The sequence below is a fragment of the Nymphaea colorata genome, chromosome 1, assembly GCF_008831285.2.
Source record: "Nymphaea colorata isolate Beijing-Zhang1983 chromosome 1, ASM883128v2, whole genome shotgun sequence".
Lineage (NCBI taxonomy): Eukaryota > Viridiplantae > Streptophyta > Magnoliopsida > Nymphaeales > Nymphaeaceae > Nymphaea > Nymphaea colorata.
The window spans coordinates 22,439,818-22,459,094 of NC_045138.2; the positions used below are offsets into that span (position 1 = coordinate 22,439,818).

General features: G+C 39.1%; 1 protein-coding gene across 3 annotated transcripts; it reads right to left on the reverse strand.

The window, feature by feature from the left end:
* Positions 1-10,129: 10,129 nt before the first annotated feature.
* On the reverse strand, positions 10,130-17,492 carry LOC116253462 (squamosa promoter-binding-like protein 14). Of its 3 annotated transcripts, XR_004172441.2 has the most exons (12): positions 16,917-17,491; positions 15,472-16,125; positions 15,188-15,381; positions 13,927-14,813; positions 13,765-13,839; positions 13,574-13,681; positions 13,345-13,462; positions 13,123-13,258; positions 12,897-13,038; positions 12,203-12,796; positions 11,167-11,977; positions 10,130-10,949 (listed from the first exon to the last, which is right to left on the reverse strand). XR_004172441.2 is itself a non-coding variant. In XM_031628298.2 (11 exons), the coding sequence occupies exons 2-11, from the start codon at positions 16,068-16,070 to the stop codon at positions 11,540-11,542; spliced, it is 3,291 nt and encodes a 1,096-aa protein (XP_031484158.1). In that variant the 5' UTR covers positions 16,071-16,125; positions 16,801-17,492; the 3' UTR covers positions 10,963-11,539. The 3 variants fall into 3 exon arrangements, 2 of the variants coding, with proteins under 2 accessions (XP_031484158.1, XP_031484147.1); XM_031628298.2 differs by lacking the exon at positions 10,130-10,949 and having other exon boundaries at positions 10,963-11,977; positions 16,801-17,492; XM_031628287.2 differs by lacking the exon at positions 10,130-10,949 and having other exon boundaries at positions 10,963-11,977.
* Positions 17,493-19,277: the final 1,785 nt, after the last annotated feature.

Consider the following 19,277-nt stretch of genomic DNA (forward strand, 5'->3'; position numbering starts at 1 on the left):
GTATGGGATACCCCGATTCTAGAATTGTGATGAAAGGTTTCAATAAATTTGATTGTCCTGTTCGTAGTAGATATCAGAATAAAATCTATACCGCGTGTCAACAGGAAAAGAGTCAGGCTCGCCCTTTTGCACCATCACAACATAGAGTTGATGCTCCCTTTTGGCTAAATTTTCACTGGGACATGCTGCTACTTCATCAATGTATGATATTATCTTAATTTTATGGATGCATTCTAACCCCACTTTTGTCTCCCATGTCGTCACCAGCTCCTGTCCCTCAAAACCTCACCTACAACACCCACTCCCATCTCTTCGTGCCCTGAATAGCAGCCTGAACCTGAGCCAAATATTATTCCTTCACAACTAAGCTACACCCACGTATTATTCCTTCACACACCCCCTCTCAAACTGGGCTTGCAGATCTCTGAGGCCCAGTTTGAACTTCAATGAAGGGAATTGCTCATTTGAAAGAGATTTGGTTCGTAAATCAGTCAACAGTGCTTGAGATGGAACATATTTAGTCAGAACTGTATCATTTTTTTTTATCAAATTTCTTACCAAATGGCAATCAAGTTCAACATGTTTGCGTCGTTGATGAAGAATGGGATTAGCTAAAATCTGAATAGAAAATTTATTAACACACAATAACACTGCCGGAGAAGAGTGATCGACTTGTAGCTCTACAGCACTAAATATTCTAACCATTAAATCTCACAACACCTGTTATCCATTGAGCGGTACTCAGGTTTAGCTGAGGATCTAGACACCATATGCTGCTTTTTGGTTTTCCATGTGACCAAGCTCTTGTCTAAATAAACAGAATTGCCTGTAATCGATCTTCGAGGGTCCTCTCAAGTGCCCCAAACTACATCACGGTAGGCTCTGAACGACGCCTTGAGTATCTTAATGCTTTGTAGCCGTCTTTAGGTGAACTTTTATAGGCTTCTACATATGACGACTCAAGAATGTTGTAACTGTCAGATAAATAAGGCATCCCATAAGCGATGGTATGTAGAAGGATTTTTCAATACTTGTAATCACCCTAAAATTTTCAAAAGTCAAATGTTCTCTAACAAATTTACTTCAAAATTTAATGATTTTTTTACCAAATTCAACTCCCCTTCATTTTAATGAATTTCTTATCTACTATGATCGTCAACTTTATTTGGGAGTAATTTGGATTCAGACTTTGGACACAAAGCTCAACCTCAATTTAAACTTATTTCATCATTCAAATATAGATCCCTTCGTAAATCAATCCCTAGAGGCATATCTGGATCCAAATTCTAGCTCTAGATCCAAAAAAGATACTTAGATCCATATCCAGATCCAAATTTCATCTCTAGATTCAAAACAGTTTCCTGGACCCATATTTGAACTAAATCCCAACTACATATCCAAAAAATATCCTTAGATCCATATCCAAATACAAATTCCAACTGCAGACCAAAAACAAATCCCAAGATCTACAATTAGATCCAAATTCCAACTTTAGATTCAAAACGTGCTTTCAAATCGAAAACAGAATTTCAGATCTAGACCTAGATCCAAATCTCAATTCTATACTCATTTGATCCAACATATGGATATAGTATTCATTTGGCATTTCCCAAATAATTATATTTGCTTCCTCTTAAAAAAAAAAAAGATCTTTAAAATCACGTTATTTTCAAATTTTTTCAACAAAAGTCCGTCTCCATTTTTGCCCTATGATGAATCAAACTATGGTCACGGTCACGCAATTTAAGTTTTCAAAGTTTTACAAATCTTGTTTTTACAAAGCAAGTCAAGTTGACGTCATGTTTCTCAAAACAAGCAATTTAAGAATATGATTTCTAATCATATTTTCTAAAATAAGTTGAAAATTTTGATTTTTAAAACTATCTTCAAACACGAGTTCCCTTTTTATATTGGAGTTCTAGTAACTATTCAAAGAGCTCATATGATTTTAAAAGTATCTCTTTTGAACAATGTATTTTTAAACTGTTTGACATTTCAAGTTTTTCATCTCAACTCTCTAAGGTTGCTAATTATTCGAGGTTTATTAACCCTTAAGACCATAGTTCTAAACCTGATGGCACTAATTTTTTAAGACCAAACCCTATTTAATCTCTTCAAAATCTCTATTAATGTTTTGAAACTTTTGCTTAATTTGAAAACACATGCATATATGCTTTTGGATAACACTTTAAAAATGCTAGAATGCACATTTCTAAACCTCAGGGTACTATTTTTTTTATACCAAACCCCATTTAATCTCTTCAAAATCTTTGTTAATCTTTTGAAAATTTTTCTTAATTTAAACAAACGTACATAGGATTTAGGATAACACTTAAAAATGTTAGAATGTACAAAAGCAAGAAGCTAGCCCTTGGCTCAATTACCCCAATCAAAGGCATTGAGAATGTCAGGCCTCGTACCGACAAGCGAACCATTTTATCTCTCGTTTTAAATAAAACATCTTTTTTTTGAAGCACCCTAAAATCCACAATCAATTTTAGGAGGCAAACATTCACTATCAATTTTGTGTGTGTGAAGCTTGAGAGAAGACAATTGAGAGAGCATGCCAAGGTTGAAGAGGGATTTAGAACGAGCAAAGGTTAGAGGTAGTGAGAAAAAGTGAATGTTCCAAAAGCGTAGTGTTGGATCAAGTGGGAGAGTGGAGTGAAGTTGGGTGACCTCTATTTGCATCGTCCATTAATAAATAGAAGGTTTATGAGATCGAGAGCCTTCAAGAGGCCAATTTCTATAGAATCAAGATGGTTCTAGTTCCTCTCTTACACTGTCGACCACTATCGATATTGTAGGAGGAGATTATCACTAGTGTTTTGTAAGCAGATGGAGTCTGCCGCCTGCTGGGGTTCGTCCTCCAAGTCAATATGTCTGCGTCCTCTCTCTCTCTCTCTCTCTCTCATCTTCTCATTAATCTCTCTTCTAACATAAGTGATGTTGGTATTGTATGTGTACTATGTTGTTCAGTAGTTGAGAGGGTTTTTTCTCCTTGTATTGAGGCGAATGAGGTATTCTTATTATCGTAGCCTTGTATTAATCATGATTTGATAATTCATAAATGTTCATGTTTGCATGTTTGTTTGCAAGTATAACTGTGTACATGCATAAACACACTTAGATGAATGTACTAGGTTTGCAAGCACATGTCCTATAAATGGTGAAACAAACAATTCATATGCTAAAATGAATGGAGCAAATTGAGTGCTTGTTAGATATACATATGTTAGCTATACTTGAGAATAGGCTGGATTCATAGATAGTAGGATGAAAACTTATGATTGTGAAAGCATGTTCGGCTTGTGGATGTGAAGGAATTAGTCTACATATGCTGGCAATCCTGTAAGTTGGATTTGGTTGACAATTGCTATGTGGAAGAATCAAGGAAAGGGTACACAGATAAAAGGACGTCAAGGTGACACAAAAAAAAACAAGAAGTAGATGAGAGACCACAAAAGATAAAATCGTTTTTATTCTATTATATGTAAAAATTAATCTCCAAATGTTATTTACACTTCTACTAAGTAAGAAGTAAGTTTAATGTGAATTGCTAATGAAATTTTGATTAACAAATTTGTTGATTCTATTAAAAGATGTCAAGAGAATAACTGCATAATCCTTTTTTTTTCTTTTTAGTTGAGTCACCAAAGTTGCATATGAAATTAATACATGTTATTAATAACTTACGGATCTTTTCCAATACATACTTCTATTACTTTCTTTGAGCTCTACCTATCATATTGTGTATTCAAGGGTATTGACATATCTCCTGTACGTTCTTTAGCATATTGAAGTGATAAGCTTGTCAAAGGGCGACTTTTAGATAATTTTTGAAGTTACTCTAAGGGCTAAAGCACTACTTTGAGTCCATCAATGGAGACAATGTGCATGTGTTTGATTTTCTCTTTTTCTCTACCATTATGGAATTGTAATCTTTTCTCTATTTTCATACTTATGAGATAATGATCTTATGCATATTGCTAGGGTCTTGATTTCAAAATTTCCATTTTTTATACTTGAATGTCTCAACTAGACTTTAAGAGCCAGGCTTTGATTTATCAAGACTTGGGTGGTGGATGTTTCCAGAACATGCCTGTATTGGTAGGCTTATTTATAGTTGTTTATGGTACTCAATAGGCAAATCCGGTTGGCAGGGGCTTTTATTGAATTGTCAAATGTTGCTTCTCAAATCAGTATACATAGATGCTACCTTTCCTTAAGGTTTGATCACACATAAGGTTTCTGCATCAAAGAAGTAAAAGGAAATGGACAATTTATCCTTTTTTTCATCGATTTGAAGCATTGCCTCCTTTAAATGCTAAAATGATTCAAAAACCAACTAGAGAGAAAATGGAGACGCAAAATTTGTTGTCATTGTGACAACCTAAAGATAATTATTGCCAATGAAGAAAGCATCAACCTACCACATGCAGTTTTTTCTGTTTAAAAAAACATTGGATATCCTTTATTCTCAATTTCAATTCGCATCTAGGACACCTGTATTGCAGATGCTCATATCCTAAACATTTAAAAATGTTCCTTGGTTTTAAAACCAAACTAGTAGTTCATTAATTTTATGGGTCTTATTTATTTGATGCCAAATATGCAGGAAATTGTCAACAATTTGCTGCTTAACTCCATGTTCATACCTGTTTCTTATTGTGGGCGGGGTATAGAATAAGGTAAATTTAAAAAACAGGGTAAGTTTCAAGAAGTTCGCAATATTTCATGTGATTTTCAACAGCCTGTGCATTGACCTTGCACAACTCTTGCTCTTTAGCCTTATAATTTTTCATAGCCTTTTGTTAATAGAATTCATTTTTAGCTTACAACTTTGCCTACATCTACTAGTAGGTTATGCGATTAAGATCCATTACTTTCACATCGTATAGCTGACATCAGAACCATGTAATTTGCGGTAGGTGATAAGGTGAACAGGTTTGCAGAAATAAAACCAGGTGTGAAAATAAACCTGAAGTTTCAGCCATGAGAAAACAGCTGTTGAAGTAATATATTGTAATACTAGAAAAACATAGTAATATATATAAAGATATAGATATTATGATTATTTTCTTCTGACCATATGGTATATATAGGGATATATAATTCTATTGACTTTCAATGACTGAGAGGGATGTCTTAATATACTGGCAGAAAGACTTTCAACGGGAAAGGATGAATTATGCTGAATAATATATAGGCCTCACATAGGGCCACAATGAGTACCAATACAAGTCAATTCAAGAAGTTTGTATAATTCGATTTCGATGACAGACAATCCAACAATGGACGTTGGCCGCCCTCTCGCCCAAAATCCCCACAATGACTCGAGAGCTACCGCCGGAGCTGCCACCATTCGTCGTGGGAGCCTCCGCTGGAGAGGGGAGAAGAGAGAAGAGAGAAACAGAGAGAGAGAGAGCAATTTTATTCAAGCTTGTTGAATCTAGGACTGATACATTCAAGAAAATTTGGACCTGCGAAAATGGTTCTCTGTGGAACCAAAATAGCATAGTCAGGTTGCATAAGTTGATAACATGTATAGAAAAATAGGACTGGAAGCACCTCTATCAGATTCTGACCTAGTGAGCATACAACTTGTGGCGTATTTTTGTCCATGACAACTGAAAATTAACAGTCAAATCCAGGTCAGATATTCAACAGAATTGATTCTTAGTTGTCCAATTAATAGTAGTACTGATTCTGTAAAAAGTTACCATAATATTTCCAAAAGTTGAATTCATGCCATATCTCAAATTCTGTGGCTTTGTCTCTATCCATTTCGTTTAAACCGCTTAAACGCATAATACATAGTTTCTGAGATGCCTTTTTTGAGCTTTTAGTAGATCCCTCGTTATATTTATGCCCATTTGACTTGTGATTTGATTAAACTGTGAGTTGAGTTAGAGAACAAGATGAAATATTTTATGTGGCTGATAGCCTAATTGAACTGTGAGACTATTTCAACAAGGCATGACTTTTCGAGTACCGAATCTCCATAAGAGATTGTTTTAATGCAAGCGATTGAAAAACTGAATCAAGGACGCAGACCAGTAATGAGGGGAGTTGCCATTAAGAATGCGATGGGTGGCGTAGGGTTTCGGAGCCAGCAATGACCACTTTAGGGTATTATTACATTCACAGATCTTCTTAGGGTTCTTCTGGTGTTGCTATCAAAGATAAAGAAGCGAAAAGGAAAGCTGTTATGCAGTAGTTATTTATTTGTTTAAGTTTTTAATGCTTGAACTGGGTGTGTTATTGGAGATGCATGTGCTGTGACAAACTTCAGCTTTTCTGTTCCTCTTCCCATGTGTGTAAATTTATAATAGCTTGTTTCTTCCATATTGATATTGATTTGCGACCATTTTCCTTGTTCACCCAGAGACAGGGAGGCTGGGAGCTCATTCTACGTTGTTCTGTATTACAGCATAATACTTTTCAGTTCATCGCGTTAGATTCTCAGATCTAGACGCCTCTAGAAAGAGAAGCATAACATGCTTTTGCTCTCTATAGGAAAGTAACTCTAATCTGTTCTTTACAATTTCATTTCCGTTTTGGTGGATGCAATTACAAGTCTATGTTATTATAACAAAGATGTACTGAAATAAGCTTACGAATGTAGAAGATTGAGGTCATCTCCTTTGCTAGTAAAAGGACACTTAAGTCTTATATGAATAAGTGGACGATGGAGCATGTATCAATGGGTGAATGGGGAAGGCTTTGTTTGGCAAAGAACCCATGTGGATGAAAGATGTGCAAAAAAAATAAACAAAGAAGTGAAACTAATAGTTCAAGGAGCTGAGATAAATGGTATTATGAATGGCTGCGGTTACTGTTCCTAAAATTGATTAATGAGGTATTAGGAACAGCGGTGGCAACAGGTCCTATATATGCATGTGCAGTGTAATTGAAAATTAACTTTTAAGCACATAAGAAAAACAGTTCCTAATAAGAACTGTCATGACCGTTCCTAACCGTAATTGGGAATGCCACTTCTAAGAGCACATTGGAAACGGCCACCTGACCGTCCCTAACTACTTTTGGGAGCGGTTTCTGGTGGTTTCTAAAAGTGCTATGTGTTGTTGTAATAAAGGGAAAATATGAAAAAAAAAAGGCCGCTTTCTAGCAAAATGGCATTGGGATATAACTGTTCCAAAAAATAATTCTCTTACCATATAATGGGACAATATAATGCAAAAGTAGGAAGATCGATGATATCACTCATTTTTGTTTAAAAGCATTAAATCAATCAAAATCACCAAACAAGGAATGACAATCATATAAGAACAGAACTAAATCAATTTAGAAAACATTGATAGCTTGATACAGGGATGTTGTATAAGAGAACTTCGACAAGCAATGGAAATAGCAAAATTGTTAAGGCTTGGCTTGAAACGCTCATTTTTTATGAAAACTTAGTTATCTGTCAACAAAGGGACAGAATGTCAAGCTTTTTGTCATCCAAATCCTGGATTAAAACTAGTGCTACCAAATCAAGTTAATACTTAATGACACCATTACTAAAGCACATTAGTGATCATGATCTGAATTAGTCATAAGAAGCACCAGTTCTAATTAAAAATCGATCCATGGTGGGGTTCTAGTACCATCAGCCTCGTACATCAACACCATGTCATTCACAAGCTGCATCTCGTTACTTAAAACTATAGCTACATTAATCATAAATAGAAATTTCATTACAGTCATGATGAGCAAAAGATGCAGTTAATGATAATGAGTCCAAGCATCCACAAACGAAAGATCTTCACTGATAAGTATCCTCACACATAAGATCTTCACAAGACACATCTCTCTCTCTCTCTCTCTCTCTCTCTCTCTCTCTCTCTCTCTCTCTCTCTCTCTCTCTCTACTATCAAGGATGGTTGGAATGCAGCAGGTTGGTATGGTCTAAAGACAATACAGGAAGCATGACTTGTACGGCTATATAACGTCAAATGAACAGAAATGAAAGGCTATACGTTGAACCATAATAGCGATCACTCAATTTATATACTGCTAATTATTATATTTTTCACTTTAACGTATGCATGCATGTATTCTATTCTAAGCATTAAGACAGAAAATATGGTGAACCTTAAAGTACAGTACTTTTATCTTCAATTAGTTCCAGGATGTTTTATTGGCAAAGGTACAAGAAAAAGTAGAACGTTGTCAACAAAAAGGAACTTCTGGTTGGACTCCAATAAAATATAGATGAAAAACGAGCGAAAAAAATATCTTATGCAAAACACAAAATCAAAACCAAGAAAGGCTCTTATTTGATGTATGCATACTTGAATTGCCGAAGAACTTTATTAAATTAACGAGAAACCAACCAAGTAAAACCATAAAAGTTGCACATCTAATATAATGAATCAATTTACATACAAGCAGCTAGCAATACTTTTGGAGGGGAGCTTCCTTGGAAAGCAAAACATCTTACTGGAGGAACTCAAATGGAACCATGTGTAGGCTAGTCAATATACTTTAGGGTGGAGACTACTAACTAATTGTTCATACATCATCACTTAGCAAGAGTTTGTGGCGGAACAATAAAGTAGAGAAAACAAATCCACCCGCTTTCATATGTCCATGACGTGCAAATAGTAATCTCTAACTGTAGCTAAGAAAACATAAGCTATGCGGTGTATTCACAGATGCAATCACGGAATTACAGGGCCTCCAATGGCGAGCTCTCTATTGTCGTTCACCTCTTTTTCTCCTTCGCAGTGCATCCAACGCAAGTCATAGTTCTTTGTCTCTTCTTCAAGCTTGTCATTCATTGGTTTCCTTTACCTCGCCTCTTAATTTTCTTTTCTGTGGATATGCGCCTTCTTCTGTGGTTGTTGGTCTGGCTTATTCATTCAGTAATGAAAAAGAATCTGAGAAGACAATGAACTTTTGAGTTGTCTTGGCTGCTGTGTGCTTGCAAAGTGTTTTTTCTTTTTCGTTTGTCTTTTTAATGCAATGAACTTTTGAGTGAGTCATAGTGTTTGTGTGCATCCACAAGTAGTATATCGTGATATTATGGTTTGATGTGATCTATAGATGAGTAGTTAAATGGGTTGATGTTGGCCTTTTATACTACTGTCACTACACTCTTTTATTGTAGCATAAATGGCCTCTAGAAGTGGGATATGATATATATAATCAAGAGGGTGCTTTTGGTTTATTTAATTATATCAGACATTGGATGGAACAAATGGAATAGACAAGTATGTCTTACCACTAGCAAACACTGGCCAAGATTGACACAATGTGTCCTATCAGTAGCAAGGTAGACAATGTCCTTTCACATTGACAGGTTTGCTTCAATCTCAATAAATTTTATCTTAGTTTTGATTTGTGAATTATGCATTATATACCCCATACCTATTTTTTCCGACAATGTCGTTCTGAACCCATGCCGCTATACCTGCACCCATGTTCTTTTGTTCAATAAGATTCCCATGTTTCGTTTGCCCACACTGCTCCTAAAACAACAATACCTACATTTTATAGGATGCCGACCTAATGACTCAATTTATTACTCCAATGATCCAATCATTTGGTCAATCAATATTTTTGGTTCGTCCTAGTTTACTCATTTGCTTGCTCATCAAGGTTTAGGTGATCGCCTCTAAGAGGTAACAGGGACAACGAGTCTACTGCCATAGACTCCAAAGAAACATTGAGGAAGAACTGAATGCAGGATTATAGATACAATTTTATATCCATATCCACTTCAGAACCAAAGCCACACCCTGTCAAGGAATAAATCTGACCAAGTAAAAGTAGATGGGACCATTTTTCTATTGAAAATAATTATCAGATCAGATTCTGATCCCCCATACCTTTAGTACTTTAAGAAATTCATTCCTATATGTACCCATGGTTCACAACTTGCCACTCTATGGACTTGTACTTGAAGTTTATCTGAACATGATCTAAATTTTTTTTCTTTTACCAACAGACACTCGTGGAAATTCATTAGAAATAGATGACACCAATTGATACATCGAAAATTGAAGGAGTTGCAGGAGAAAACGGGAATCGATGTAACAGCGACAATAAGGCCTGGCTTGCCAGTGTGTGAAGGATGAGCTTCAAAAGAGTTTTTGACATGTTTTTCCCAGTACCAGAATCCAAATCCAAATCCAAATTTGAGTTTATACTAAATCCAGACCAGAAACTGATTATACAAAACTAACTACAACAGACGTCCTCAACAGTAAACAAGGTTTCCCCACCCCAGTGTGATTTCATCGTCTTACTAAAAAGTGTAGGGGAAGAAAATATAGAAAAGGACGGAGTAGTCGCTACCCATCATCGCTGAGAAGAGCACCAGCGGACAAGTCCCTCTCCAGAACCACGACGGGCCCCACGCACCCCTCAATAATAAGTCCATATGCCCCACAGCACATTCACTTCGGTGTTCTTTTTAGCTACTAATAGCGGCCGTCCACGCGTCGACCCAAGACGGCCACCGACGCGTACTCCTCCTTCCCACCGCGGGGCCCGCCGCGACTCCGCTTGGAACGGGAGGCCCAACGGCGACGAACAAACACTCATTCTCGCCCCGCCACTGCCGCGGACCTTAGATTTGACACGGCAGAACAACGAGCAAATCGTGGTCAAACACGGACAACCCCCAATGACCTCCCCCACCATCGAGGGCGTTTCTCGTCATTCTCCCTCTTTAGCCGTACGGCGGCGGGTTCACCAGTGCTTAACCATGGTTAGGGAGCGCGCGGACAGGAGGAGACTTGACCTCTCCGGTCCGACGCTGGAAAAGTGGAGACGGGTCCCGCTGGAGTCAGGCGGGGCCACCTGCCCCCACCAAAGCTGCCGCATCGACGTGAGAGAAACGAAGACCGCGGGAGCTTCTCGCGGTAAAATGCCTCGCGTCTTCTTTCATCACACCCACCCAGGGCCGCTAGCAGAAAGAGAAACGCAGTACAGACCTGAGCACAGGAATAAAAGGTCAAATGAAACTCCGGCTGTTTTCCCCTTTCCTTGAAATGCCAGACTTGACATCATCCTTTTTTCTATACCATTACACCCCCACTACACATAATAATTATAGAATTATATCATATATTCTGATTTTACAATGACAACAAATTTGAAAAGGAAAAAAAAAAAAAAGGAAAAGGGTCAGGCCACCATTATCAAACTCACAGAATTAGCAAAGACAGCAAGGAGGGCAGATCACTTTCCATCACTTATCCCGCACTCTCTCCTCTCTTCCTCTGAAGCTTCCCTTCGAAGAAGACAGTGTTCCCGCGCTGATTCCGGTCTTCCCGCTGTGAAAATGCCTCGAAAGCAAAAATGCTGAGACGGAGAGAACCTCCGGTGCTTATGACAATTTTCCAGCATTAAGAAATGACTCGGCTGAAAGATATACCAAGTAATTAAATCACAAGCAGCGGCTTTCCTAGCCCTTTTATCTTCAAGCCATTTCTGAGTCCTTTTCACTATTATGCGTCGAATGGATACGCACAGGAGGGGATTTTCCTCCGGGGAACCCGCCCTTAAAGTTCCTCGATTGTGGTCACAGCCAACCATATGAAATGTTCTCCCACATAAAGGGAGCAACCTTCCCCAGCTGCGGGCGGCCCCTGCAAAGAATGCAGACACAGACGCAGACGGCCGCGATGGCAAGCACCGAGTTGATGTACGGCCGGTAAAGCAGGCCCCTTCCAGCGGGCAATCGACCTGGCCTTCTCGAGGCAGCGATCGCACAGCTTGTACAGGCTTTCTGCTGAACGGGCAACTGTTTTGGCTTCTCGGAGCTGGCTATAATCCAGGATTCATCCATTCGTGTAGAAGCCTCCGTGGGTTCAACAGTGATGGAAACTTGCCCACTTGCCCTATCCACTAGTTTCCGATGAACTAGGCTGTTGTAAGAGTGGTGGCTCTTCAACAGCGCGTAGCCATGAGGAGAAGTCCCACTTGCATCTAGTGCCGAAGTCCAGGCCTTCAGCCCAATCTGTCACAAGATAGACAGATAAAAAAAAACGTAAGATAACGAACTCCCAAAAACCTTCACAAGGAGAATCCATTAGGTGTTGCAACAACATTAACACAGTATTCCATAAATTTATCTCAAAAATTAACGCAAATTTGTGGAACACTAGAATGCACCCCAATCATTGGGAAATTAATAGACTCGTGTTCCTACAGCCAAACGGTCCCTTAGAAATATGATCCTTACCTCTTGTGGATCGTTTGTCAAAGCATCAATTAAATCTTCGGATCCTCGTGCACAAGCTGCTAGATGCAGAGGAGTGATGCCGCCAACGCCAACTGAGTTGGGAGTGAAAAGATAGTCCGTCGAAGAACTGGAGTTTTTACTGCAGCCACGATATTGGAGAAGCAAATTGACCATCTTGACGCATCTTCTATTCACAGCGCGGTTTAGCAAATGAATTTCTGATAAGATTTCCATCACCTCTTCCCTTTCCAAATTTCTCTCCATAAGAATATCGAGGAGGTTCTTGACTAATGCAATCCAATCCCTCTCAACGGAGAAAACAAAAAGATGCTTGAAGCGCTCACACGAAAAATCATTTCCACTGGACCCTTTGTGGTAGCTTCTTCTCTGAAATAGCCATCCAAGCTCATTGAGAAAGTGGACAATATCCTCCCTAGAGCTGGACGGTCCACTATCCTGCACTCGATCATCTGAGATCACAGTTGATTTCCTCAAACCCTGCTCTAACTCAGCTTCCAAGCTTCTCAGCTCCATACATATGTCTGCATCCGCAACTATAATTGGGAAGCTGTTCCCTTTGAACCCATTCTCAACCTGCACATTCACATCCACAATAGAATATCGTTCAGAACAGTTGGAGTACAAACACAATTGTTAAAAAGATTGCACGGCAATAATCATGAGAGCAACTTACCTCAAGAAAGAATCGGCCCCATAACATAGATGCTCCACAAGGAATGCTAAAACTTACAGAACTTATTAGCTCATCCAAGGCAATGGAAGGATTTTCAGAAACTTCTTCAGAAGCATAACCTCCCATGTACGTGCAGTGAATCCTACAGATATTTCACTTGAACTTAAGGACTAGAAAAATAGCTTACATTTGCGAATAAGGGTTGGGAAACCAAAAGTTCACTTACCTGGTACCGGTAAACCTCAAGTTTCGACCTATCAAGTTAATCGCAGTCTCCTGCCCACCCACCACTGCTAATGGAGATGCATAGATTAGTTCAGGAGCTTGCCGTTCTTTCCATGACTTGGAGATCCTGATTTTCCCTGAGAAACCACAAATGCAATAAATATGCGAAAAAGCACTGCCATTCACGTGAACTCAATACTTCTGCAATAGAATTTGTGCACACCATGCATATGAGATGCCAACTCGCCATCCATGTGGACAAGGAATCGACCACTTCTCCAAAACTCCGAGGCAGTATTGTGGACAAGTGATGTGACACGCTTCCGAAAGTCTTCCCGAAGCTGCAACCAGGATAGTCCACTTTTTAAGGTGGGTGGGGGTAAGGAGCAGCAAGAAATTTCCAAGTAAAAGCCAGTACTTTTATTAGAAACTAACAGGAAAATGAAGCAGACCTTTTCCCAAGCAAGGCAAGGCATTGATACATATACAGCGAGTACTACACAACCTGGCCTTATATAGCTTTCCATATCTGATGGACTGTGATCAAGCCAATCCAATATCTGAAGAGGGTGATAAGATATTCAGTATATATGAGAATAGTCTCAGTTACAACTTACAACAACCTGTTTTTGAAGGAATTTACCTGTAGCCGAAGTGCTGGAGGGAAGTCGCTGGGATCCTTGTCAAAGAGCTTGAAGATTATGCGCCCAGTCCGATCCTATAATAGACAAACAGACACCAAATCCTAACTGAAGCACATATTTAAAAAAAATACAATCGGTTTAGTGAATTTTGTGAACCTTACCCGTGCATCGGAATTTGAACTAGATGGAGAATGGTCAGAACCAGATGACGATGTGTAGCCTGCTCTTCTGACAGGTGATGCTGACTCCTGAAACCTTTGAGGTAAACCAGGCAGAACGCCATTTTCAGTTCTTCCATTTGCACCTTTCAAGAGATTTAAAGGAAAGCCCCATTTGTTACCATGAGCAGTCTCTACAACGGAGCAATTATCCATAAGAGATGAAACTCTTTCTGTCTTTTTCATTTCCTCTGCAGAATGCAACGGAAACAGCTTTTGCACTACAGGAGAAGATGAAGGGGACCTCTCCTCTGTCGGATTACTGCTATCAGAAGAGAAATACTTTCTACCTGAATCCATTCTTGATGAACTATCCTCTTCTGGAGAAGACATAAATAGCTGCAGTGGTATACTTGGTCGAGAAGGTCGGACAGGGTGCTTTGAGACATCAGGTGAAAGAAATGACTTGCTTGACTCAAATTCACAGGAAGGATGCAGCGTGCCAGTATTGGACTGTATTCTGGAACCATCCACCTGATCCTTAAAGCTAGCATTCATAGAGTGCTGTTCCTTCTGACCCTTTTCTTCATCACACTGATTCTTCGTGACATTTGATGGAAGTCGGGTTCCTGCAGATGATGCTGCTAGTGCAGCAGAAATAACTGCAAGAAAATCCGAGGAAGCTGCAGCTTGATTCTCACTAGATTTTGCTAAATGCTCTGAAGAATGTGGCATCTGTTTAACATTTAGATCCATGTTTCCTGGCAAAGGAAATCTGCCACTGATGTTTTCGGGAAGTGGCATTGAGTTTATTTTACCAAGAATCTGAAGAAGATGGTTGTCTTTGTCAGGTAGTGGCAGGCCATTGTTACTTTTATCCGCATTACTTCCTAAGAGGAGAAAATTGTTTGTCATCAAATAATATCATAACATATGAACTGCTAAGTCACAAAAATATGCAAACGTATAGCAGACCAAGAAAGAACCACTCTTCAAATGCCAGAGCATAGTTGATTGCTGCTTTCTGGGATTGACAAAAAATACTCGACTATCTCCACTCTCCTTTAGGTTGAAAGGACTCATCACAGTAACAGATATTCATCGACACGCATGCAAGCACAGATGAAATGCTAAAACATTTAGTTATTATAGAATATGATGACTTAGGCAGTGATTCAGAGCAAGTTACACGACAAAATGATGAGCCAAGTTAATGGACGCATGCAGGAGAAAATAGACTAGGTCAAGAAGAACCTTTATGTACCTTGCAAACGAGCCAAAACAGTCAGCAAATTAACAAGGTCCAAGTTCCCAGCCGTAGCATTTTCCTTCCCTCCAGACAGCAGCAGACGTGAAGATGCATCTTCTGGCTGAGTCTTTCTTCTACGCCTGTTATGTCCTGCAAGCCTCCGCCTGCAGCTTCTCTTCCCTTCATCGAATTCCAGAAGGGGATGAAACCTGCATGGACAAGCAAATGAACCTTCCTGAGAGACAAAACTAGAAACTAAGAAGCCAGAAATGCTATAGCATCAGTTACATCAATTTTACCTGCTACATTGTTGGCAGAATCTCTGCATTTGTTTGCCGACCAATGCTTTAGTGGTTTTACTATGGACCTCACAGACCTTGTGACGCCGATGATAATCTTTAGCATTTGATAAATCTGCTTTGCAATCATCCACTTGGCACATCGGATAGCTGCCGTTTGGTGAACCAGAACGGACGCGCTTGTTTGGCCTCACTGCAGCATCATCCACCATAGAGTATGAACCACCTCCAAGCTTCAGTGTTAGGCCTTCTGCATCATCATCCTCAGTGTTATTCTTCAAATCTGGTGGCTTGAGGCTTTCCTTGCCTCTTCCCTTGTCAGGAAATTCAACCTCAGAAACAGCACTTTGCTGCTCATTTGCTACAGGTTTTGCAACACACATGAGACTGTCCCAACCCCAGGCCTTTGGATTCCAATTTGCCGATGGTCCTCGGTAATCAACAACGTTCAAAGGAAGAGGTGTCGATTGGTGGCAAACAGTGTTAGCCCAAGGCAAATCACGCTTCTTGGCCATAGCAGCCGGCTCACAGAATCGTGTTGGAACTGCCTGGTGAATGAACAAAGGACCAGCAACTTGCGGGCCTAACTCCCTTTCCATTTTCCAAGCCGCAGTAAAAAGTCACGCCTAATTCAACCCGACGCTGCACCAAAATCTGAGGGGAAAAGAAAAACAACAAACCCAAGCATCTCAGAATCAACATCAGCTTGTGATTCTCCTCTCTACAAGATTTAGCATCTTAAAGTCATAAATCACTGATTCTTACCTATAGAAGATTCAATCTAACCAAAAACCTACGGACGAACAGAAAGGCAAGAAATTTTCCATGACATAAGGGGGAGCGATTTGCTGTCCCTATACATGATCATTGTTGATGATCCACCTAATTGGATCCGTAATATAATATTCTTCGTTGCTGAACAAAATTCAAAAGAAGAAGTAACAAGAGTCCCAAAAGTGAAAATATTCAGTCACAATTCACTATTTTACTTCCCCCTGTCTACAGGTAACGAGAATAATCAAGAACGTTCTTAACAGAAGAAAACATTCCAGAGGTCGCAGATCTCACAGTTAATTTAAGGTCTAGCTACTGTGCTATAAACATGTGGATTTAAAAATAAAAAAGGGCAAATCACCAGCAGTCCAAGAAGAAGACGAAGAATAAGAAGAAGACAGCAAAAAAGGCACGAGAATGAAGTTTTTCCAACTGAACGCATTCCTATCATTACTTTCAGAAAAGATGCACGCAAAAAACTAAGCAATTTGACGAGAAAGGACCAAATTCTAACGTCCATGGGGCTGGTCATCAACGAATTTGCGCTGCGCTTACCTCTAATGTCAAGAAGTTGGGGCTTCCGCTGATCACCAATTCTCGACTCGGAAAAGGGGGAAAGGAGACTCTGAAGACCAAAAAAATCGTAGATCTGGATAGAGAAGGTGCCTTACCGCTACTGCAGAAACTGCAAAAATCCAACCGGCTTTCTGGCCTCTCCCGTCCGAAGCCCTATTTCCACCTTGAAAATACTCCAAAAAGCCGCAAAAAATTTCCAATCCCACTCAACTCCGAAACGACGTCTACAGCATCCGGAACCCCGCCCCCGGCAACCTTCATCCAGAATCCACTCGTCACCAGCCCCACGAGCCCTCCGATCCTCAAACTGGAAGCCAGAGAGAGAGAGAGGGAAAGAAGACAGAGAGAGAGGTGTGTGGGCACTTTTGCCTCTTTCCTCCCCCCGCGAGCACTCAAAGAATCGTCTTCGTCCCTCTCAATAATTCAGCCCTAAAGAAGAAGAAAAAAAAAAAAACCAGAAGCGAATTTCAAACCCTACGCCACCATCACGCCATCGCCATCTCTCTTTCCCTCACTCTCTCTCTCTCTCTCTGGTCTCTCCTCCTCCTCAGTCATGGAAATGGGAAAAGGAAGAAACTTTTCTAACAAAAAATAAAAAACAGAGGGAGAAAAAAATAATTTAGAGTCCAAACGGACCACGCGACGTTGGTTTACCAGATCTCAACCCACCGCCCCCTCCTCGATACATTTATTAATCAGCTTTAACCCTAACTCTTTTATATCGCAGTACAAGAGGCGGGACCAGCGGCTCTGCGCCTGCTCCCCCCCCTCTCTCTCTCCTCTCCTCTCCTCAGAGACGCCTTTTTCTTTCGTTTATTTTAAATAAACGTACTAATTAGGACGTAAATAATTTGACGAGGGACGGGAAATAATAATGAAATGGGGGAAGAGAAAATGACGGGAAATGCCGATGGAGGTCAACTTCAGTACGGTTAAAGGGGAGGGTTGGGATTAGTGGGTCATGTGGGGTTGGGATTCGCGGGAGATTTCTCCTTTATCCGAAATCACTCACTCACTCTTGTAGCTATCCCCTTTGCTTCAATCACTTTAAAGCGTGCAGTTCCTCCACCAACTCGGCTCCTTCTCATTTCATTGTGTGTTGTTGTTACTGTTTCGTTTTTTTTTTATATTTTTTTTTTATATTTAAAGGTGAGTGGTTAATTTCATCGCCTTGTCCATCTCATTGGGTTTTCATATATCATGCTTCGGAATCTTTACGGTACAAAGATAGAGCACACTAAGACGTGATAGTAAACTTGCCGTTCAGTACATTACCACCTCTCGGGTATATTGTTCCTCACTCTCAATCGCTCGGCTCCTTCTTCTTTTTTTTTTTCATGGTTCAACCTCTTGCTTAACCCCTCGCCTTTTGGCGACTATCTCACAAATATAATAAATTGTTCTTATCCAATGATTCTACTTTAAAATTTAAAATGGTTTCATAAAACATGACGTTTCAAAGTTTGATGAATTTGCTCTACGTTTTTGGGTAGTTTTACTAGATAACAATTTGTTACCATGCTAAATGGGCTTTTAGCAGTCATTTTACAATAATAACCATGTGAAATTGTTTCATGTACATGAATTTATCATAATATCATAGAATAGTAACATACAGTCATTGTTTAAGAACAACTTTTTAAAATATAAGGTTTCCTTTTAGTATCTGAGGATAACACCCCGCTGTGCTTCAACTTGCACATCAGTACCTTTTCTTTCTCTTCCCACTTTTTTGCACCACAAACAATTGGCTCAACATGAAATTTATTTAGAATCTGATACGCACATATATTTATAACTTGAGTCCTACGTAAAATAATAATAATAATAATAATTAGTTTTAAATCCTATTAACGCAATAGATCATTTGCTAACATCAACATATTGATACTGCCCCATGAATCTACCATAAAAATTGAAGTAAAATATTTATTTCAATGTTTCATCAATTTAACTTAACTTTTTATAATAGATTCATGCAATAGTAACAATGTGTTACTGGCTTATTATCAAACGAATTATGGAGCATCTTCTCAAGTTGACAGTTACTTTTAAAGTTGAAACTAGTAAAAGCGAAGAATGACAGTCACTTTTAAAGTTGAAACTAGTAAAACCGAATAATGTTAAACTTTTTCTTGAGTAGGCTTTTTTTTTTCTTTTAAGGAGTATTTAGCATTATTGGGCCTTTTTTTTCTTTCAATGAGTATTTAGCATTATTGGGCTTTCACATGTCCAGACTTAGTTAGTTGCTGACACATTTAATTGGATCATTAAAAATATGTTTGGTTGCATTTTGTAGTAACCGATCAAGCATATTTTTAAATGTCTTCGAACATAACATATTTCGAAAGAATGCGATGTATCAAAACAGAACAAAAGCTTCATGTACATATATGGTTCCTTTTGTTTTACTAAATTGCAAATATAAAGGTATAGAGCAAAGTCAAGTCACATTC